Source organism: Salvelinus namaycush, chromosome 5 (assembly GCF_016432855.1).
Source record: "Salvelinus namaycush isolate Seneca chromosome 5, SaNama_1.0, whole genome shotgun sequence".
Classification (NCBI taxonomy): Eukaryota; Metazoa; Chordata; class Actinopteri; order Salmoniformes; family Salmonidae; genus Salvelinus; species Salvelinus namaycush.
The window spans coordinates 66,251,639-66,274,320 of NC_052311.1; the positions used below are offsets into that span (position 1 = coordinate 66,251,639).

The following is a 22,682-nucleotide window of genomic DNA, read 5'->3' on the forward strand; positions in this document are numbered from 1 at the left end:
ATATTAAAGAGAGTTGCATGTTTCATACTCGGATATTAACAAGTTATACAAAAAAAAATACAATGTAGTTGATTACTTCCATTATTTCCATTTCTTAGAAGAAACAGGTGGTAAATTGGCCTTGACACCGTCTTATGAATTACACCCTCCCCCTTACATTGATATCATTAGGCTATTTAATCAACTTAATGTTATTAAGATACATGTACATTTTTAAATGTCTCATAATGACACTTGATGACATTGATTAATATGAACATATCTACAGGTAACATTTGTATATTTGATACCGGAATATCATTGGATGTAGTGTGTGGATGAGTATAATTCAGATAAAAGCGCTATTCAAAGTCACTTTGAAATAAATGGCGGAACAGAAAAACTAAGAGAAGGGGACCATTAAAGTGCTTCATGCAGGACAAACAGGACGTTGGTGCTACTACTTTCACAGTTACTCTAAAAGGTTTGCTTAAGTTGTTTATGGGCGCAGGACTTTTCATGTTCAGGAAGAACTACTGTTCCTACTTATGGATAAACAACAATGAGCCCCTCACACAGTATCAGATCAGATGTACAACTTCACTGAGGGAAATGGCCATACATACAGACATGTACAGGTTTGACATGACATCATTACATACTAGTCGGGGGGGGGGGGGTGATTGTGAAGTTAGTTCATATCCTCGCTGGACAACCTTCCCTCCTTAAATCATGTGTCAAGGATGGAGGCTGAAATTGAAAGTAAAACAAGCTATAAGTATGATTTCTATGTAAAAAACAAAGTTGAAAATGTAACTTTAAAACCACCCCTTTCCTTGTGCTCTATTGCATTAATACATTCACCAAGGTCTACATACATCAAGGAATTACATTCAGAGCAAGCTAATATCTTGCACTCCAGTGAAAACTGAACAGTAGTATTCGGAGTTAAAACAGTTGTCTGTGGACAGTATGACATAAGGTTCCAATAGAAATCCAGAAGAAGTGACATTAACACCTCCTCAGTAGCCTATATGGTATGAAATATATACAGTTATTGTATAGTAGTACAACAGGCACGCGCACTGTATGAGCACATGGAGTATAATCCGTTTAGAGACAGGGAGTACATGCTTGTTTTAGCAGTACCTCGGGTCCACAGTAAACCTAACATTGTACACTTAAACATCAGTATATCAATCATATAGCCTGGAGCAATCAACATATATAGGAATATAAATCATCCCAACATATTCTATATGGAGAAATTCAATATTTTGTGTTAACATCATCTGTCAAACATGAAGAAAAAAACATGAATGTATTGTTTCAGGATGTGAGTGAACATTTTACTCTTGTACAATGTAATGGCATGAGAACTGCAATGGTCACAGCACCACTTGGAATTTGACAATGTGGGAAAAAAACATCCCTTTTGTAATATAAACTCTGCAACTATTTTAGAGTAATGGTAACTCATTCTCTTCAGCTATTTACACGTTTCCCTCAGCCCCTCCATTGATGCCTTATAAATTCTTGAATAAAAGTGTTCATAGGAGTTTTGTTCAGTCTCCACTGTGCGCTCCTATCATTCTATTGGTCAGGCTACATCCACTCTGTCATCTCTCCCTCCCGGTGCCTCTCTCCCTGCTCATGTTCAAATATTTATTGCTTATTTTTTTATTTTACAAGCTCAGCACTTTAACTCACAGCCATTTCCTCTTCTTTATTCAGCTCTCTTCCCATTCTCTCTATTTAGAGGTGAAAATGGGCCGTTTCAAACTTCTATTCCACATGTCTGCTTATGACTCCCCCTTCTCTTCCTCCTTATATCCATCCCTCCTTCCCTCGTGGCTATACATAGCTTGACCTGTTTTCTGTGCTACCTGATCTTCCTCCACCTCCCTTTCAATCTTTCTCCTTCTCTCTGTGTCCCTCTTTCTCTCTGTCTGTCTCATGCCTTGGTGCCCACGCCCCCTCCCCCCTGCATGCTGAAGTACTCAGTAAAGTGGGAGGGGAGTCGTGGAGGGGGAGGGGGGGAGTGGGCAGAGAGGCGGGGGGGCATGGGGGGAGGGAGTGGGGGGAAGGTGGGTGACGACAGGTCGGCCGTGGTGGTGATGATCTTATGCTCACTGTTCCTCTGCACTTCCTGTCCCTTCCGGGCCACCGTCTCCTCCACCGTCTTCACTGGGCCCTGAGAGAGAGGTAGGTAAAGTTTGAAAGGTTAAGGGTCACGCTGGGTTGTATTTGTCACAATATCAGTTACCACATCCTTCTCTGACAACTTCCTCTGTGCTCTAACACCTCTGGAGTGTTACAGGTTACAGGGACTATATCGGACCTTAGTATCAGTTCCCTCCTCAGACCATACATCCACTCACCGACTGGATGGAGAACAGTTCTGTGAAGTTGGGCTGGGAGTCGCCCAGGAAGGAGCTGTTCCCATAGGCGTGGTGGGGGAAACTCTCACTCGCCACACCCGCCTTCGGACTAGACAGCAGGATCCCGATCTGAGAGGTCCGCACGTGGTACGGGAAGTTCTTATTGGCCGCAGAGGGCCGCGTGATAGCCTGTGGCGAGGCAGGGAGGGGGGGAGAAGGGACAGATGGGAGGAATGTATCATATTCAGAATATTGTCTGTACAAATATTACCCTGTAATATAACCCTATTCTCCATACACTGATACACATTCCTGCACATATAAAACAGAACAGTATGTGTCTGAATGTGTCACTAACAAAGGACAGAGAGGCTCAGTCTGGTACAGAAGTCTGGAACCGAGAGGCTCAGTCTGGTACAGAAGTCTGGGACCGAGAGGCTCAGTCTGGTACAGAAGTCTGGGACCGAGAGGCTCAGTCTGGTACAGAAGTCTGGAACCGAGAGGCTCAGTCTGGTACAGAAGTCTGGAACCGAGAGGCTCAGTCTGGTACAGAAGTCTGGAACCGAGAGGCTCAGTCTGGTACAGAAGTCTGGGACCGAGAGGCTCAGTCTGGTACAGAAGTCTGGGACCGAGAGGCTCAGTCTGGTACAGAAGTCTGGGACCGAGAGGCTCAGTCTGGTACAGAAGTCTGGGACCGAGAGGCTCAGTCTGGTACAGAAGTCTGGGACCGAGAGGCTCAGTCTGGTACAGAAGTCTGGGACCGAGAGGCTCAGTCTGGTACAGAAGTCTGGGACCGAGAGGCTCAGTCTGGTACAGAAGTCTGGGACCGAGAGGCTCAGTCTGGTACAGAAGTCTGGGACCGAGAGGCTCAGTCTGGTACAGAAGTCTGGGACCGAGAGGCTCAGTCTGGTACAGAAGTCTGGGACCGAGAGGCTCAGTCTGGTATAGAAGTCTGGGACCGAGAGCCTCAGTCTGGTACAGAAGTCTGGGACCGAGAGGCTCAGTCTGGTACAGAAGTCTGGGACCGAGAGGCTCAGTCTGGTACAGAAGTCTGGGACCGAGAGGCTCAGTCTGGTACAGAAGTCTGGGACCGAGAGGCTCAGTCTGGTACAGAAGTCTGGGACCGAGAGGCTCAGTCTGGTACAGAAGTCTGGAACCGAGAGGCTCAGTCATGTACAGAAGTCTGGGACCGAGAGGCTCAGTCTGGTACAGAAGTCTGGGACCGAGAGGCTCAGTCTGGTACAGAAGTCTGGGACCGAGAGGCTCAGTCAGGTACAGAAGTCTGGGACCGAGAGGCTCAGTCAGGTACAGAAGTCTGGGACCGAGAGGCTCAGTCTGGTACAGAAGTCTGGGACCGGGAAGCTCAGTCTGGTGCAGAAGTCTGGGACTGAGAGGCTCAGTCTGGTGCAGAAGTCTGGGACTGAGAGGCTCAGTCTGGTGCAGAAGTCTGGGACCGAGACGCTCAGTCTGGTATGGAAGTCTGGGTTTGGGAGTATACTAACGCAGAGGGCGATGAGGAAAGAGAGATATGACTCATAGATATTAAAAGAGAGGTGAGTGTGTGCGTGCCTGCGTGTGGAGGGCAGGGGGTTACTAACGAGGCGGGCGAGGAGGTCTTCGAGATAACTAACGTCAACAGTGAGACAGTGTGTGTATGTGTGCGCACATGCATGCCTGTGTGTGAGTGTGTAGAGAGATGAAGGGTACTAACGAGGAATACAATGTGAGCATAGAGGTGGATGCCCAGTTGGATGCCATTGACGATCTTCTCCCGTGCCCAGCGAGGGATGCCAAAGTTAGCTATCAGAGCCATGACGGGCACCGCGAAAAACCTGCCAGAGGGAGAGAGAGGAGAGAGAGTTAATGAGGGAGAGAGATTAAGAGAGAGAGAGGAGAGAGAGATAGGGAAGGGAGAGATTGAGATATGTAAAGGAAGGAGGAGAAAAAAGGAATATGGTGGAATAGTGACAAAAGGAAACGAGAGGGAGAGGCAGAAGAGTGAGGACAGATTTAAGACGAGCAAGCGAGAAGTGGAAAAATAAGGGAGACGGGGAGTTTATTGGGTGTAATGCTTTTTAGGGAATGAAGTTGATGAACCTGACAGAGACAAACTGCATGCAGAGAGTGAAGGGTTGTAGGGCGATGTCCTCTCACCAGAGTGTGTATGCCGTGAAGAAGGGGATGTAGAAGGATTGTTTCTCAGGGTAGTGTTTGAGGGAGATCAGGACGGCGTAGCAGAACCACACGTAGGCCAGCAGCTGGAGACCCATCAGACCGTAGCCCGCCGGGCTGTCATATGCATACAGCACTTCACCTGGGTCAAAGAACTGAGACAAACACACTTACAACGTCATACAACCACTCTAATGGACCGCACCCTACTAATCAACCTACTAACTTTACCCTCAAATAGCAGAGAGGTGTATTACAATACGTTCCCCAGCATGTGTTGTAACAGTCTGTGGTTTGCTGACATGTTGGGATGTGAAATCCACTCGTTTTCGTTGGTGAGTGTGTCTACAAGTGTGTGCGTATGTGTACACATGTATGTATGTTTGTTTGTGTGTTTGTGCGTCATTGACACTTCTCTACAACTGGGTCATTGACGACAGTGCCTCTGCTTGCGGGCTATGTATTCAGTTTCCCATGCCAGAGACTGGATATCATTGGTCAAAAAGGGTTACCCTCTGTCGTCCCCTGCATTATGTATGTACAGGCCCAGTGCTAGGCACCGACAGGCTGGGTAAGAAACTCCTATCCCTTTATACTACAGTACATCAGGAGTAGGCCCCTTTAATTTCACCTTTATCTTACCAGGAGGTCCCATGATATGTGAACCTCATTTCAAAGAGGGACCCATCCTAAATTATAGCAAAGCACATTTTACACTTGTAATGGAGTTGATTCTGTGATCCATGCTCGGCTGATGAGTAACCGTGCCCGAGACCTGAAGACTAGCTCCTAGAGCTAATACCTAGGCTTCAACTCAGTAGGCTAACATAGTGTTGTGGGACACAGGAATCCCCGGTTGAAACTTAGACCGTCATACACTGGTCCTTCACGTATAGCATGGACAGTAGGAGTGTAGCAGCAGCAGTTCTGTAGTGTAGACTGCAGTACCTCTGCCTCGTATATGAAGAGGATGATATAGGTGACGGTGTAGACTGTCATGTAGATGGACAGCTTGACAGAGCCACTGTGGCTGATCCTCGCCCTGACAGAAACGGATACACACAGGGGGGTTAGCTTTCACACAGACAGATGAATACACACACACACACTCTCTCTCTCTCTCTGGGCTGCTGGTACGAGTTAGAAGGAGTAAGACAGAGAGAGACTGGGCTACTGGTACGAGTTAGAAGGAGTAAGACAGAGAGACTGGGATACTGGTGCGAGTTAGAAGGAGTAAGACAGAGAGAGACTGGGCTACTGGTACAAGTTAGAAGGAGTAAGACAGAGAGAGACTGGGCTACTGGTACGAGTTAGAATGAGTAAGACAGAGAGAGACTGGGCTACTGGTACGAGTTAGAAGGAGTAAGACAGAGAGACTGGGCTACTGGTACGAGTTAGAAGGAGTAAGACAGAGAGAGACTGGGATACTGGTACGAGTTAGAAGGAGTAAGACAGAGAGACTGGGATACTGGTACGAGTTAGAAGGAGTAAGACAGAGAGAGACTGGGCTACTGGTACGAGTTAGAAGGAGTAAGACAGAGAGAGACTGGGCTACTGGTACGAGTTAGAAGGAGTAAGACAGAGAGACTGGGCTACTAGTACAAGTTAGAAGGAGTAAGACAGAGAGACTGGGATACTGGTGCGAGTTAGAAGGAGTAAGACAGAGAGAGACTGGGCTACTGGTACAAGTTAGAAGGAGTAAGACAGAAAGAGACTGGGCTACTGGTACGAGTTAGAAGGAGTAAGACAGAGAGAGACTGGGCTACTGGTACGAGTTAGAATGAGTAAGACAGAGAGACTGGGCTACTAGTACAAGTTAGAAGGAGTAAGACAGAGAGAGACTGGGATACTGGTACGAGTTAGAAGGAGTAAGACAGAGAGACTGGGCTACTAGTACAAGTTAGAAGGAGTAAGACAGAGAGACTGGGATACTGGTGCGAGTTAGAAGGAGTAAGACAGAGAGAGACTGGGCTACTGGTACAAGTTAGAAGGAGTAAGACAGAGAGAGACTGGGCTACTGGTACGAGTTAGAAGGAGTAAGACAGAGAGAGACTGGGCTACTGGTACGAGTTAGAATGAGTAAGACAGAGAGACTGGGCTACTAGTACAAGTTAGAAGGAGTAAGACAGAGAGAGACTGGGATACTGGTACGAGTTAGAAGGAGTAAGACAGAGAGACTGGGATACTGGTACGAGTTAGAAGGAGTAAGACAGAGAGAGACTGGGCTACTGGTACGAGTTAGAAGGAGTAAGACAGAGAGAGACTGGGCTACTGGTACGAGTTAGAAGGAGTAAGACAGAGAGACTGGGCTACTAGTACAAGTTAGAAGGAGTAAGACAGAGAGAGACTGGGCTACTGGTACGAGTTAGAATGAGTAAGACAGAGAGACTGGGCTACTAGTACAAGTTAGAAGGAGTAAGACAGAGAGAGACTGGGCTACTGGTACGAGTTACAAGGAGTAAGACAGAGAGACTGGGCTACTAGTACAAGTTAGAAGGAGTAAGACAGAGAGACTGTGCTACTGGTACGAGTTAGAAGGAGTAAGACAGAGAGAGACTGGGCTACTGGTACGAGTTAGAAGGAGTAAGACAGAGAGAGACTGGGCTACTGGTACGAGTTAGAAGGAGTAAGACAGAGAGAGACTGGGCTACTAGTACGAGTTAGAAGGAGTAAGACAGAGAGAGACTGGGCTACTGTTACGAGTTAGAAGGAGTAAGACAGAGAGAGACTGGGCTACTGGTACGAGTTAGAAGGAGTAAGACAGAGAGAGACTGGGCTACTGGTACGAGTTAGAAGGAGTAAGACAGAGAGAGACTGGGCTACTGGTACGAGTTAGAAGGAGTAAGACAGAGAGAGACTGGGCTACTGGTACGAGTTAGAAGGAGTAAGACAGAGAGAGACTGGGCTACTGGTACGAGTTAGAAGGAGTAAGACAGAGAGACTGGGCTACTAGTACAAGTTAGAAGGAGTAAGACAGAGAGAGACTGGGCTACTGTTACGAGTTAGAAGGAGTAAGACAGAGAGAGACTGGGCTACTGGTACGAGTTAGAAGGAGTAAGACAGAGAGAGACTGGGCTACTAGTACAAGTTAGAAGGAGTAAGACAGAGAGAGTGGCTGGAGGATTTAAATCAGCCAGCCAAGCAGTTAGACTGACATGTCCTCTAGGGTAGAGGGTGTTATTAAGGCTGGGACAGCTACTGTAGCTCTGACCCTGAGACCATAGGTGAGACGGCCTGAGACACACACACAAACACACTCCCTACCTGGTGACAGTGAAGCCTTTCCCCAGCAGGATCAGCATCAGCAGGAACACCAGGAAACTGACAGAGAACAGGAATTTCCCTAGAGAGAGAGAGAGAGAGAGAGCAAGAGAGAGAGCGAGAGAGAGCAAGAGAGAGAGCGAGAGAGAGCAAGAGAGAGAGCGAGAGCGAGAGAGAGAGAGATGGTGAGAAGGAGGGAAGAAAATGAGAACCCCACAGAGTGAAAGAAAGATTACTGTAAGTAGGTTATAGTATCTGAATATGTAACATCATACCAGAACCTGAAATCAGGTCACTCACTCACTCCAGCACACGCTCACACACACTTGCAACACACACCCAAATAAGGATACACTCATCCTCTCGTGAGCCCTCTCTTGCACTGCATGGGTTGTGTGGGAACGTTTCTGCTTTACATCCTTTATCAGGGTGTTTCTGCATTACATCCTTTATCAGGGTGATTCTGGATTACATCCTTTATCAGGGTGATTCTGGATTACATCCTTTATCAGGGTGTTTCTGGATTATATCCTTTATCAGGGTGTTTCTGGATTATATCCTTTATCAGGGTGATTCTGGATTACATCCTTTATCAGGGTGATTCTGGATTACATCCTTTATCAGGGTGTTTCTGCATTACATCGTTTATCAGGGTGTTTCTGGATTATATCCTTTATCAGGGTGTTTCTGGATTATATCCTTTATCAGGGTGTTTCTGGATTATATCCTTTATCAGGGTGATTCTGGATTACATCCTTTATCAGGGTGATTCTGGATTACATCCTTTATCAGGGTGTTTCTGCATTACATCCTTTATCAGGGTGTTTCTGGATTATATCCTTTATCAGGGTGTTTCTGGATTATATCCTTTATCAGGGTGATTCTGGATTACATCCTTTATCAGGGTGTTTCTGGATTACATCCTTTATCAGGGTGTTTCTGGATTACATCCTTTATCAGGGTGTTTCTGCTTTACATCCTTTATAAGGGTGTTTGTGATGATCATGCTCACCCATTATCTTGAGACTGCCGTTGCCCACTCCATCTCTGGCATACAGGCCCCAGTAGATACAGTGGAACAGAAGGCTGACAACTGATGAGAGGAGGAGGGAGGAGAGGGAGAGAAAGAGAGAGGGATATTTCACTGTTCTGCACTGCAGAGCTGCATATAGCAGCAGCAGTCCTACCCTACACAGAGACAGGGAACTATCTGTATGGTGCTGAAGCAGTGGTTAATATCTATGATAATCAGAAGGAGTCATTACCATGTCTGAGATGCCAACAACTGCAGTGTGTGAGTCAGATGGTGATGCTGCTGCAGCCGGCCGCCTGTGTGTGTGTGTGTGTATGTGTGGAGTTGTGGTCCACACTCACCCTCTACACCAGCCGCAGTCATAAACATCTTATATGTCGTATGGAGAAGCTGCCTTCCTTTCAGATTATCTAGGAGAAATAGAGAGTGAGAGACAAATAAAGAGAGATATGAAGAGGAAAGAGACAGATGAAGAGGAAAGAGAGATGAAGAGGAGAGAGAGAGACAGATGAAGAGGAGAGAGAGATGAAGAGGAGAGAGAGAGACAGATGAAGAGGAGAGAGAGAGACAAATGAAGAAGAGAGAGAAAGACAGGTGAAGAGGAGAGAGAGACAGATGAAGAGGAGAGAGAGAGACAGACAAAGAGGAGAGAGAAAGACAGATGAAGAGGAGAGAGAGAGACAGATGAAGAGGAGAGAGAGAGACAGATGAAAAGAGAGAGAGCGGTGGGTTAGAGGGGAAAGATGCCGTGACAGAGACACAAAAACAGAGATGGTAATGTAAAGAGAAGGATAGAGAATGAGAGAGAGGGGAGTGGTGTATTAGGCATTAGTATGTGCAGCAGGAGTCTGTGTGTTTGTAGACACATGGGCTGTATTATCTGAGAAGATACTCTCCATATTTTAACTCTGTCACATCTGCCTTCCCTTCATCTGCCCCACTTTACTTTCCCCGGCTGGTTTCTACATGTTCAGCCCTAATGACAAGTTCCTCCACTCCTCCACCAGAGAGGGGCCACCTTCCCTCATTCCAGAAAGACATGCCCCCATGACTCCATAATGACAAGCTCTATTCCTCTACTCTTTGTCTTCATTCCAGAAAGGACTAGCACTAATTCTTACGTTTGGTGCATTGGTGCATTAATGCCAATGAGACATTTGTGTGAAGATGGGAGTTAAGAGCAGAGATCTCAGGTTAGGATTGGCTGCTAAGTGCTTTTCTGGTGTGAGGAAGACGTGATCTGATCTTGTTCCTCAGGCACTTACAGGCAAAATAACATGAGAGGATGAAGACCAGGGAGAAGATAACCAGGAACGTGATGTCAGTTTCCAGGATCCCTGAGAATAGAGGCATGGGGTTAGGGAGAGGTAGAGAGAGGTAGAAAGAGAGAGAGAGAGGTAGAAAGAGAGAGGTAGAGAGGTAAAGAGGTAGAGAGAGAGAGAGAGGTAGAAAGAGAGAGGTAGAGAGGTAGAGAGGTAAAGAGGTAGAGAGAGAGAGATAAAGAGGTAAAGAGAGAGAGAGAGAGGTAGAGAGAGAGAGAGAGGTAGAAAGAGAGAGGTAGAGAGGTAAAGAGGTAGAGAGAGAGAGATAAAGAGGTAAAGAGAGAGAGAGAGAGATAAAGAGAGAGAGAGAGGTAAAGAGAGCGGTAGAGAGGGAGAAAGAGAGGGAGAAATGGAGGGTGAAATCGAAAGCGCGAGAGAGAGGGCAGATAGAGGGTGTGAGATGGTGATGAGAGAGAGGGAGAGGGAGGGGAAAAGAGAGAGTGACAGAGAGAGACAAAAAGAGAGGTCATTAGAACATCATAATAAAAGAGTAGCTTAATAATGTCATTTTCTAAACTGAGTCCATTTTCCTTTTTACCCATTCCACTCATGATAATCCATCATCATTAATTCATTCATCCATTCCTTCGTTATAATAATTTGTTCATTTTAATATGCTTTATTGGCCGTGTTAAATAGTGTTGGACGAGCCATTAATGTTCATTCTGTAATCTGTGTCGTTCTCACCAAACTCGTCTGCAGAGAAATGCTGTGTCCAGAAAGACTGGCCATTGGTCAGCTTCATCTCGTACTCCAGCTGCAAACCTTCCCCCTGTGAGACAGAGACAGAGACGGAGAGGGAGAGAGAGAGGATGAGAGCGGGGAGTTAGATGGAGCGACAGTGAGCGCACAAAGAGCTCATTTCACAGAGAGGAGTTCAAAGCCTCTGGAGTTTGTGTTGTTGTACTGTAAGTGAGAGAAAAAAACCTTTGATTTCATCTGCCAGCCAAGACTCGATCTCAGTACCTCCATCAGAAAAGTGAGAAGCATGAAGCGTGCACTGTCACAAAATCAATACTAGCCAGGCAGGACTGGGAGAGAGGGAGAGAAAGAGAGCAGTGAGGAGACAGGCAGGACTGGGAGAGAGGGAAAGAGACATTGAGAGACTGAGAGCAGTGATAGGAGACATGCAGGACTGGGAGAGAAAGAAAGAGACATTGAGAGACAACAGTGAGAGGAGACAGGCAGGACTGGGTTGGAGGGAGAGAGAGAGACATTGATGAGAGACAGAGCAGTGAGAGGAGATGAAGTGACGCAGAGAAAGAAGGCCACAGTAAAGGATAGATTCAAAGAGTGAGTGAACAAGAAAGAGTAAGAATGAGAGAAAGAGGTGAAGAGAAAGACAGAGAGAGTGACAGACGCTCCAGAGAGAGTAAGAAATGAGAGAGGGTGGAGGGCATGTATTATATTGGCAGTGTGCAGGCGAGGTAAGGCGGGGTGAGACGGGGAGAGTCCCTGGGGCCACGTGGGCCGGAGACAGAGCTTTAACTTCAGTCCTACACCATTAGGCATCATGTCCGTCAACAGCCCTCCACTTGCTGCCGTGACAACACAACACACTCTCCAGGAAACATCCACTTCAATCCTGTCTGTCCCTCTTCACAAACACTCACTCTCTACTAACACCACAACACTGCCAGTCAGTGTGTGGATACACTGGCCCTGCCACAACACACAGGCGCACACACACACACTTGTGCATCCACACACGAAAGCACACATTCAGAGAAGATCTACACTGAGCATACCAAACACCTTCCTAATATTGAGTTACACCCCCCCCCCCCCCCAATTCATCAGGCATGGACTATACAAGGTGTCGAAAGCTTTCCACAGGGATGCTGGCCCATGCTGACTCCAATGATTCCCACACTTGTGTCAAGTTGGCTGGATGTCCTTTGGGTGGTGAACCATTCTTGATACACACAGGAAAAACCCAGCACAATAATTTTTTGTTTTGCCCATTCACCTTCTGAATGGCGCACAATCCATGTCTCAATTGTCTCAAGGCTTAAAAATCCTTTAACCCGTCTCATCCTCTTCATCTACACTGATTGAAATGGATTTAACAAGTGACATCAATAAGGGATCATAGCTTTCACCTGGATTAACCTGGTCACTCTGTCATGGAAATAGCAGGTGTTCTTAATGTTTTGTACACTCAGTGTATGTCAATCTGTGAGTGTATTTGTTATGTGTGTGTGGGGAGGGGGGTGGTGTGTGTCATCAGAGTAACAATGTCGGTGTGCGCTAGCCATCAGTGAGAAGTGAAAGGTCGGTGCTCACCCCACACTTGCTGAGAGCGATGTACCACCATCTCTCCCTCACCGAGCGGAAACTACGACCTCCCACACAACTCAGCACCTCCTCATCTCCCTCTCCTTCCACCTTAGAGACAGAGACAGCAGAAACAGAGACAGAAGAGAGAGAGTTCATGTATTAATAGAGAAGACGCTCACACACTAAAAAACACATTGAATCAACACATCCTAACACATTTCCAAAGTGGGAGTTACACCCAGACACCTCTGTCTCACATACACATACTCCTCACACCTCAAAATAGCTGGCTCTTTTAGTTATAACCAAATAACTAAAAACAACCACAGTCCCATAGGAAAACATACAAGACAAGCCCACATATACAGTGCCTTCAGAAATTGTTAATCCCACTTGATTTATTCCACATTTTGTTGTGTTACAGCCTGAATTAAAAATGGTTTAAAAAAAAAAATCCTCACCCATCTACACACAATACCCCATACGGACAAAGTGAAAAGATGTTTAGACATTTTTGCAAGTTTATTGACAATTAAATACAGAAATATCTCAATTACATAGGTTTTCACACCCAAATCACCTTTCGTGGCGATTACCGCTTTGAGTCGTCTTGGGTATGTCTTTATCAGCTTTGCACATATGGATTTGGGGATTTTCTCCAATTCTTCCTTGCAGATTTTCTAAAGCTCTGTTTAGTTAGATGGGGAGTGGGGGTGAGCAGCAATCTTCAAGTCTTTCCACATCAAGTTCAAGTCTTTCCACATCTTCAAGTCTTTCCACAGGGACTCAAGTCTTGGCTGGGCCACTCAAGGACTTTCATATTCTTGTTCTGAAGCCATTCCAGAGTTACTTTGGCTGTATGTTTGGGGTCATTGTCCTGTTGGAACGTAAATCTTCGCCCCATTTTGAAGGTCGTTTGCACTCTGAAGCAGGTTCTCATCAAGAATTTTCTTGTATTTGGCTCCATTCATTGTTCCCTCTATCCTTACCAGTCTCCCAGTCCCTGCCGCTGAAAAGCATCCCCATGGCATGAGTCTGACACCACCATGCTTCACAGTAGGGATGGTGTTAGACGGGTGAGGAGCTGTGCCTGGTTTTCTCCAGACATAGCACTTTGCATTCAGGCCAAATAGTAAAATTGATCTTTTGCCTTATGAACTCAGTCTTTCATGTGCCTTTTTATAAACTAATGGCGTGTTGTCATGTGCCTTTTTCTCAGGAGTAGCTTCCGTCTGGCCATTCTCCCATAAACCCATTGGTGAAGTGCTATAGAGCCTTCAAACTCAACTTTGGACCTCAAAGCCAATTCCACTGCATTTTTTCCTTGTTGCCCTTTAATCAGGGACTGATTTGGGTTAAATTAATTATCAGGTAGAACAGAAAATCAGCAGGCTCCGGACCTCGTAGGGAAAGAGTTGAATACCCCTGCTGTAGAGACAGTTGTCCTTCTGGCAGGTTCTCCCATCTCAGCCAAGGAACACTGTAGTTCTGTCAGAGTGGTCAATGGGTTCTTGGTCACCTCCCTGACCAAGGTCCTTCTTGCCCAGTTGCTCAGTTTGGTTGGACAGCCAGCTCTAGGCAGAGTCTGGGTAGATCCATATTTTTCCCATTTCCCCATTATGGAGACCACTGTGCTCTTGGAACCTTTCAACACTAGACATTGTTTTATACCCTTCCCCAGATATATGCCTCATCACAATTCTCCCTCAGAGCTCTACAGACAGTTCCCTGGACTTCATGGTATAGTTTCTGCTCTGACATGCACTATAAACTGTGGGACCTTATACAGTGAAGGAAAAAAGTATTTGATCCCCTGCTGATTTTGTACGTTTGCCCACTGACAAAGAAATGATCAGTCTATAATTTTAATGGTAGGTTTATTTGAACAGTGAGAGACAGAATAACAACAAAAAAATCCAGAAAAACGCATGTCAAAAATGTTATAAATTGATTTGCATTTTAATGAGGGAAATAAGTATTTGACCCCTTCTCAATCAGAAAGATTTCTGGCTCCCAGGTGTCTTTCATACAGGTAACGAACTGAGATTAGGAGCACACTCTTAAAGGGAGTGCTCCTAATCTCAGTTTCTTACCTGTATAAAAGATACCTGTCCACAGAAGCAATCAATCAATCAGATTCCAAACTCTCCACCATGGCCAAGACCAAAGAGCTCTCCAAGGATGTCAGGGACAGGATTGTAGACCTACACAAGGCTGGAATGGGCTACAAGACCATCGCCAAGCAGCTTGGTGAGAAGGTGACAACAGTTTCTGCGATTATTCGCAAATGGAAGAAACACAAAAGAACTGTCAATCTCCCTCAGCCTGGGGCTCCATGCAAGATCTCACCTCGTGGAGTTGCAATGATCATGAGAACGGTGAGGAATCAGCCCAGAACTACACAGGAGGATCTTGTCAATGATCTCAAGGCAGCTGGGACCATAGTCACCAAGAAAACAATTGGTAACACACTACGCCGTGAAGGACTGAAATCCTGCAGCGCCCGCAAGGTCCCCCTGCTCAAGAAAGCACATATACATGCCCGTCTGAAGTTTGCCAATGAACATCTGAATGATTCAGAGGACAACTGGGTGAACGTGTTGTGGTCAGATGAGACCAAAATTGAGTTCTTTGGCATCAACTCAACTTGCCGTGTTTGGAGGAGGAGGAATGCTGCCTATGACCCCAAGAAACCATCCCCACCGTCAAACATGGAGGTGGAAACATTATGCTTTGGGGGTGTTTTTCTGCTAAGGGGACAGGACAACTTCACCGCATCAAAGGGACGATGGACGGGGCCATGTACCGTCAAATCTTGGGTGAAAACCTCCTTCCCTCAGCCAGGGTATTGAAAATGGGTCGTGGATGGGTATTCCAGCATGACAATGACCCAAAACACACGGCCAAGGCAACAAAGGAGTGGCTCAAGAAGAAGCACATTAAGGTCCAGGAGTGGCCTAGCCAGTCTCCAGACCTTAATCCCATAGAAAATCTGTGGAGGGAGCTGAAGGTTCGAGTTGCCAAACGTCAGCCTCGAAACCTTAATGACTTGAAGAAGATCTGCAAAGAGGAGTGGAACAAAATCCCTCCTGAGATGTGTGCAAAGCTGGTGGCCACCTACAAGAAACGTCTGACCTCTGTGATTGCCAACAAGGGTTTTGCCACCAAGTACTAAGTCATGTTTTGCAGAGGGGTCAAATACTTATTTCCCTCATTAAAATGCAAATCAATTCATAACATTTTTGACATGCGTTTTTCTGGATTTTTTTGTTCATATTCTATCTCTCACTGTTCAAATAAACCTTCCATTAAAATTATAGACTGATCATTTCTTTGTCAGTGGGCAAACGTACAAAATCAGCAGGGGATCAAATACTTTTTTCCCTCACTGTATACACCGGTGTGTTTTTCTAAACCATGTCCAAACCATTTTATTGGCCACAGGTGGACTCCAATCAAGTTGTAGCGACATCTCAAGGATGACCAAAGGAAATTGAATGCACCTGAACTCAGCTTGGAGTGTCATAGCAAAGGGTATTGATATTTCTGATATTTCATTTTCAATACATTTACAAAACATCTCTAAAAACATGTTTTCACTTTGTCATTATGTGGTATGTGTGTATTTTTATATTTAATCTATTTAATTTTGAATTCAGGCTGAAACACAACAAAATGTGGAATAAGTCAATGGGTATGAATACTTTCTGAAGGCACTGTATAAGACAGAGAGCTGTAGAGGTTTTCCATGTTCTTACCACACAGCCAGACCAGGTGTAGCGCGTGGTCAGGTTGATAACCTGGTTATTCTCTGGCCTCAACACTGCCTCCTTCTGGTAGCAGTCCTGCAGTCAAGAAATACGGTCAAGAATAATAAAGAAACGGTGTCATACACACATCACATTATGCACAGGTACTGGACGAACTAACCACTAACAGGTACTGGACGAACTAACCACTAACAGGTACTGGACGAACTAACCATAGAAATAGAATGAATAGAAAGGGAATCGCCATTCGAGTCAATGATGGCATAATCAGTGGACTGGCAGCCATTTTGAGTCCACCCATTGTCCCAGTTGGTATTAGATAGAACGTCGCAAGTAGAAAAGGACTCCCGTGGGTCTTGCAGGATTCCGTCAGGAATCAAAGTGATGTTCTAGAGTCAAGTTTTGGACAGGATGCGACAGTCCACAAGAACGGGCAGTACAGGAATAGTTTTAAACAGATTTTTTGGGGGGGGAGGATTAGGCTCACGCTCACTCTCACTCCTTGCTCCAGTTGTAGCCAGTCACTACTTTACCTCAGTTGCCAACGTATGTCAGGGAATGATGAAGCCTTCAAGAGAGGAATTGTAAAATCTCATTGCAGCCAAGGATCCATCACTAACAGTAAAGGCCTTTTAAAGGAAAGAGCAATGTTTTAGCTAAATTTGATATATACACTACCGTTCAAAGGTTTGGGGTCACTTAGAAATGTCCTTGTTTTCCATGAAAACACATGAAAATAGTTGCAAAATGAATAGGAAATATAGTCAAGACGTTGACAAGGTTATAAATAATGATTTTTAATTTAAATAATAATTGTGTCCTTCAAACTTTGCTTTCGTCAAAGAATCTTCCATTTGCAGCAATTACAACCTTGCAGACCTTTAGCATTCTAGCTGTCAATTTGTTGAGGTAATCTGAATAAATTTCATCCCATGCTTCCTGAAGCACCTCCCACAAGTTGGATTGGCTTGATGGACACTTCTTACGTACCATACTGTCAAGCTGCTTCCACAAAAGCTCAATAGGGTTGAGATCCGGTGACTATAATGGAGTGGCCAGCACAGACAGAATACCAGCTGACTGCTTCTTCCCTAATTAGTTCTTGCATAGTTTGGAGCTGTGCTTTGGGTCATTGTCCTGTTGTAGGAGGAAATTGGCTCCAATTAAGCACCGTCCACAGGGTATGGCATGGTTTGCCACTTTTTGTTATTTTGTATTTGTAAGTGTTCTCTGTTTATCGTTTAATTAAACATGTTGAGCACTGGCTATGCTGCGTGTTGGTCCGATCCCTGCTACACCTCCTCTTCTCTTGAAGAGAAGGAAGGCTGCCGTTACAGAACCACCCACCAATCTCGGACCAAGCAGCGTAGCAACGGGCAGCAGCGACAGCAGCAGCAGCAGCGAGTTCAGGAGTGGACATGGGAGGATGAGCTGGACGGAAAAGGACCCTGGGCAGAGCCAGAGGAATGTCGCCGCCCTAAAGCAGAGCTGGAGGCAGCAAAAACAGAGAGGCGGCATTATGAGGCGCTAGCAAGGCAAAGCGGCTGGAAGCCCGAGAGGCTCCCCCAAAAATGTATTGGGGGGGGACTAAAGGGGTATGTAGCGGGGTCAAGTAGGAGACTTGAGCCAACTCCCCCTGCTTACCGTAAGGAGCCAAGGATGGAACCAGAGCCAGTGAGGGTGGTATTGGAGGTGAGCGAAGTAGAGACTGTGAAGGATCTAATGGGGAAATTGGAGGAGAGAGAAATTAGGGATTTGCTGGTTTGGTGCATGAGGTACGACATCCGCCCGACGGAACATGTCGGGGATTTGATGTCACCTGAGTCAGCTCTCCATACTCGTCCTGAGGTGCGGGCTAGCCGTCTGGTGAAGACTGTGCCAGCCTCACGCACCAGGCCTCCTGTGCGCCTTCCTAGCCCTGCACGTCCTGTGCCAGCTCAGCGCACCAGCTCTCCTGTGGCAGCCCCATGCACCAGCTCTCCGGTGCCGGAGCCACGTACCAGGCCTCCAGTTCCAGCACCCCGCACTCGCCTTGAGGTGCGTGCCCTCAGCCCAGTACCATCGGTGCCAACACCACGCACCAGGCTTCCTGTGCGTCTCCAGAACTCTGTTCCTCCTCCACGCACTCTCCCTGTGGTGCGTGTCTCCAGCCCGGTACCAGCAGTTCCGGCACCACGCACCAAGCCTCCTGTGCGTCTCCAGAGCCCTGTACGCACTGTTCCTTCTCCCCGCACTCGCCCTGAGGTGCGTCCCCTCAGCCCGGTACCACCAGTGCCGGTACCACGCACCAGGCCTATAGTGCGCCTTGAGAGTCCAGTGTGCCCTGTTCCTGCTCCCCGCACTCGTCTAGTGGTGCGTGTCTCCAGTCCGGTACCACCAGTTCCGGCACCACGCACCAGGCCTACTGTGCGCCTCAGCAGGTCAGAGCTGCCCGCCTGCCCAGCGCCATCTGAGCTGCCCACCTGCCCAGCGCCATCTGAGCTGCCCGCCTGCCCAGCGCCGTCTGAGCTGCCCGCCTGCCCAGCGCCGTCTGAGCTGCCCGCCTGCCCAGCGCCGTCTGAGCTGCCCGCCTGCCCAGCGCCGTCTGAGCTGCCCGCCTGCCCAGCGCCGTCTGAGCTGCCCGCCTGCCCAGCGCCGTCTGAGCTGCCCGCCTGCCCAGCGCCGTCTGAGCTGCCCGCCTGCCCAGCGCCGTCTGAGCTGCCCGCCTGCCCAGCGCCGTCTGAGCCATCTGTCTGCCCAGCGCCATCTGAGCCATCTGTCTGCCCAGCGCCATCTGAGCCATCTGTCTGCCAAGCGCCATCTGAGCCATCTGTCTGCCCAGCGCCATCTGAGCCATCTGTCTGCCCAGCGCCATCTGAGCCATCTGTCTGCCCAGCGCCATCTGAGCCATCTGTCTGCCCAGCGCCATCTGAGCCATCTGTCTGCCCAGCGCCATCTGAGCCATCTGTCTGCCCAGCGCCATCTGAGCCATCTGTCTGCCCAGCGCCATCTGAGCCATCTGTCTGCCCAGCGCCATCTGAGCCATCTGTCTGCCCAGCGCCATCTGAGCCATCCGTCTGGCCAGCGCCATCTGAGCCATCCGTCTGCCCAGCGCCATCTGAGCCATCCCGCCAGCCAGTCAGGAGCCGCCAGCCAGTCAGGAGCCGCCAGCCAGTCAGGAGCCGCCAGCCAGTCAGGAGCCGCCAGCCAGTCAGGAGCCGCCAGCCAGTCAGGAGCCGCCATTCGTCCTGTGCTACCTCTCTGTCCTGTGCTACCTCTCTGTCCTGAGCTACCTCTCTGTCCTAAGCTACCTCTCGGTTCGGAGCTGTCTCCTCAGTCTGATGGGGCCTTTTGTGAGGGTTCCTAGGCCAAGGTCGGTGGCGAGGGTCGCCACTCAAAGGACGCTAAGGAGGGGGACAAAGACAATGGTGGAGTGGTGTCCTCGTCCAGCGCCGGAGCCGCCACCGCGGACAGATGCCCACCCAGACCCTCCCCTAGAGTTTTAGGGGGTGCGTTCGGAGTCCGCACCTCAGGAGGGGGGTACTGTCACGTTCTGACCATAGTTCTTGTGTGTTTTGCTTGTTTTAGTGTTGGTCAGGACGTGAGCTGGGTGGGCATTCTATGTTATGTGTCTAGTTTGTCTGTTTCTGTGTTTGGCCTAATATGGTTCCCAATCAGAGGCAGGTGTTTTGTGTTGTCTCTGATTGGGAATCATATATAGGTGGCTTGTTTTGTGTTGGGGTTTGTGGGTGGTTGTTTCCTGTCTCTGTGTTTTCTCTGCACCAGCTAGGACTGTATCGGTTTGCCACTTTTTGTTATTTTGTATTTGTAAGTGTTCTCTGTTTATCGTTTAATTAAACATGTTGAGCACTGGCTACGCTGCGTGTTGGTCCGATCCCTGCTACACCTCTTCTCTTGAAGAGAAGGAAGGCTGCCGTTACATAGAGCCTTTTTATTTCTCTATTTGGTTAGGTCGGGGTGTGATTTGGGTGGGCATTCTAGTTTTTCTATTTCTTTGTTGGCCGGGTATGGTTCCCAATCAGAGTCAGCTGTCTATCGTTGTCTCTGATTGGGGATCATATTTAGGCAGCCTTTTTTCCACCTTTAGTTTGTGGGATCTTGTTTTTGTGTGGCTGCCTGTGAGCAGCCCAGAACTTTACGTTTCGTTTGTATTCTTTTTTTTTTTTGTGTTCATTTTTAATAAAGTAAGATGTACGCCTACCACGCTGCACCTTGGTCCAATCCATCTCTAAACGAACGTGACAAATTTTATGCACAGATTTGTTTACATCCCTGTTAGTGAACCTTTCACCTTTGCCAAGATAATCGATCCACCTGACATGTGTGGCATATCAATAAGCTGACTAAACAGCATAATAATTACACAGCTGCGCCTTGTGCTGGGGACAATAGAAGGCCACAACACAATGCCAGAGATGTCTCAAGTTGAGGGAGTGTGCGATTGGCAGGCTGAGTGCAGTAATGTCCACCAGAGCTTTTGCGTGAGAATTTGTTAATTTCGCTACAATAAGCCGCCTCCAATGTTGTTTTAGAGAATTTGGCAGTACATCCAACCGGCCTCACAACCGCAGACCATGTGTAACCACGCCAGCCCAGGACCTCCACATCCAACTTCTTCACCTGCGGGATCGTCTGAGACCAGCCACCCAGACTGCTGATGAAACTGAAGGGCATTTCTGTCTGTAATAAAGCCCTTTTGTGGGGAAAAACGAATTCTGATTTGCTGGGCCTGGCTCCCCAGTGAGTGGGCCTGGCTTCCAAGTGGGTGGGTCTATGCTCTCCCAGGTCCACATGAAGCCACAGGACTCTTTTCGAAGGCTCTATTTCTCTAAGTGTGAGCATTGCGAACCGTAGGTTGGGATTTTTGACCTGGTTACATGTGCATTGAACAACACAGCAGCTTTTCGGAATGTTCTGTTATTTCTGTATAACAAACAAAAGTAGACCATGAAGTTGGCTTTTTTACAATGGGGGTCAATGGGAAAGAATGTTTGTTTCCCCCAATTTTTGGGTGTGGTCGAGGGGAGTTCCTTCATATGATGTGAATATCTGAATATCAACTGGCTATGCCAGGAATTAAAAGCAGGAAATGTACCCTTCAAAATGTGCTGTGATTTGTTGAGTAAACTCAACTGATATTACAAAAAAAGCAATTGTCTGTTTTCGCTGCATAACATGTAGAAGTTGTCCCTTTTCAGGTTTAGAAGACTGCTAAATGCTAACTCCCGTTTGTATAAGCTGGTTAGCATACAGAAATCGGTGGTGGTAGTCAGTCATTTTTAACTGTAATGCAGTTGATTGGTAACAATGACATAAACATGCATTGGGTTTAACATCCATACAAGCATTATATTAAGATTTATACCTCAAAATAGTGTGAAATACACATGTAAACAATAGCCTAAATGTAGGATCATTTTGCTGGGGAGCAATGAGGAGACTCAGGATCTTTTGCCCACGGCCCTTTCCCCCACGCGTTTCATGGCAATTCCATTGTTTTGGTCGAGTTCGATTGACCTCTTTACGGCATCCATCAGTTGATAGAACATTCCAAAATACCATGGAAATTATTGCATCACAATACCAGGCAGTGATTGCGAGTCTACCCATGAGAGTTTACCAGTCAAATTGCCAAGGTTAGAGCGTCCAAGCCCGTTCTATTCATTCTATTTCTATGAAACTAACTCCATATAAAGAAACAGAAATGCCTGTACACACAATGTTGCCCAGATCACAGAAGGAGCATGGTCAGGTAAAACAAAGCAGATGGAAACACACACCCATATATATACACACAGACACACACACGCCAAGTGACACAGAGTAGTGGTTTCTCACCTTGTCTGGCTTCTTGTACACAGCTGGCCACTGAGAGCTGTCATCAAAGTAGAGCAATATATTCTGACAGCATCGCGACTAGAGAGGAGAGAGAGAATGAGAGAATGGAGGAGGGAAGGAATGGGAAAAGGGGGCCTAAGATTAATACCAGACTGCCTCAAAGTCTGCAGACCACTAACAGCAACCGGAGGAACACAGAAAGGAGGACAGAAAAAAAAAAAAGAAGGAGGATAGGATAGGAGAGGATAGAGAGGAGGAGAAGAGAGGACAGGAGAGGGTAAATTTATGGAGAATATAACAGGAACAGACAAAGGTAGATACAACTACCAAAGACAGAAGGAGTGAGGAGAGAGATGGACATAGAGGAAAGATGATGAAGGATGAGAGAGAGAGAGAGAGAGAGAGAGAAAGAGAGAGAGAGAGAGAGAGAGAGAGACTCACTAAGAGGGAGAGTGCCAACAATACTGATGGAACAAAATAAGAAAAGAGAATGATAGATAGGGGGTCAGTTGTACTATAACCTGACCTTTTGGTAGCGGAACCGGAAGTCCAGACGTCCAAAATCAGTGAGAAAACAGAAGCGAGTGAGGAACAACCAGTCCTGTTTAGAGTGGGGAACCAGAGAGGAGGGGGGAGAGAGGGGCAT

General features: G+C 47.1%; 1 protein-coding gene across 1 annotated transcript; it reads right to left on the minus strand.

Annotated features, from left to right (window-relative positions):
- Positions 1 to 931: 931 nt before the first annotated feature.
- On the minus strand, positions 932 to 22,682 carry LOC120047286 (transmembrane protein 145-like). The gene is made up of 14 exons (XM_038992812.1): positions 22,563 to 22,682; positions 22,037 to 22,114; positions 16,187 to 16,273; positions 12,435 to 12,536; positions 10,836 to 10,920; positions 10,092 to 10,163; positions 9,168 to 9,236; positions 8,806 to 8,886; positions 7,797 to 7,875; positions 5,481 to 5,574; positions 4,515 to 4,687; positions 4,072 to 4,192; positions 2,361 to 2,549; positions 932 to 2,173 (listed from the first exon to the last, which is right to left on the minus strand). Exons 1-14 carry the CDS (start codon positions 22,680 to 22,682, stop codon positions 1,934 to 1,936), a joined length of 1,590 nt encoding a protein of 529 aa, XP_038848740.1. The 3' UTR covers positions 932 to 1,933.

Bases quoted from the DNA above. Each gene is read 5' to 3' on its own strand.
- LOC120047286 (XM_038992812.1), bottom strand. From the start codon at position 22,682: ATGCCCCTCTCTCCCCCCTCCTCTCTGGTTCCCCACTCTAAACAGGAC. The intron at 10,921-12,434 runs GTGAGCACCGAC...TCTGTCTCACAG, and splicing joins TCGCTCTCAGCAAGTGTGGG to GGGGAAGGTTTGCAGCTGGA. The intron at 7,876-8,805 runs GTGAGCATGATC...CTCTCTCTCTAG, and splicing joins CGGCAGTCTCAAGATAATGG to GGAAATTCCTGTTCTCTGTC.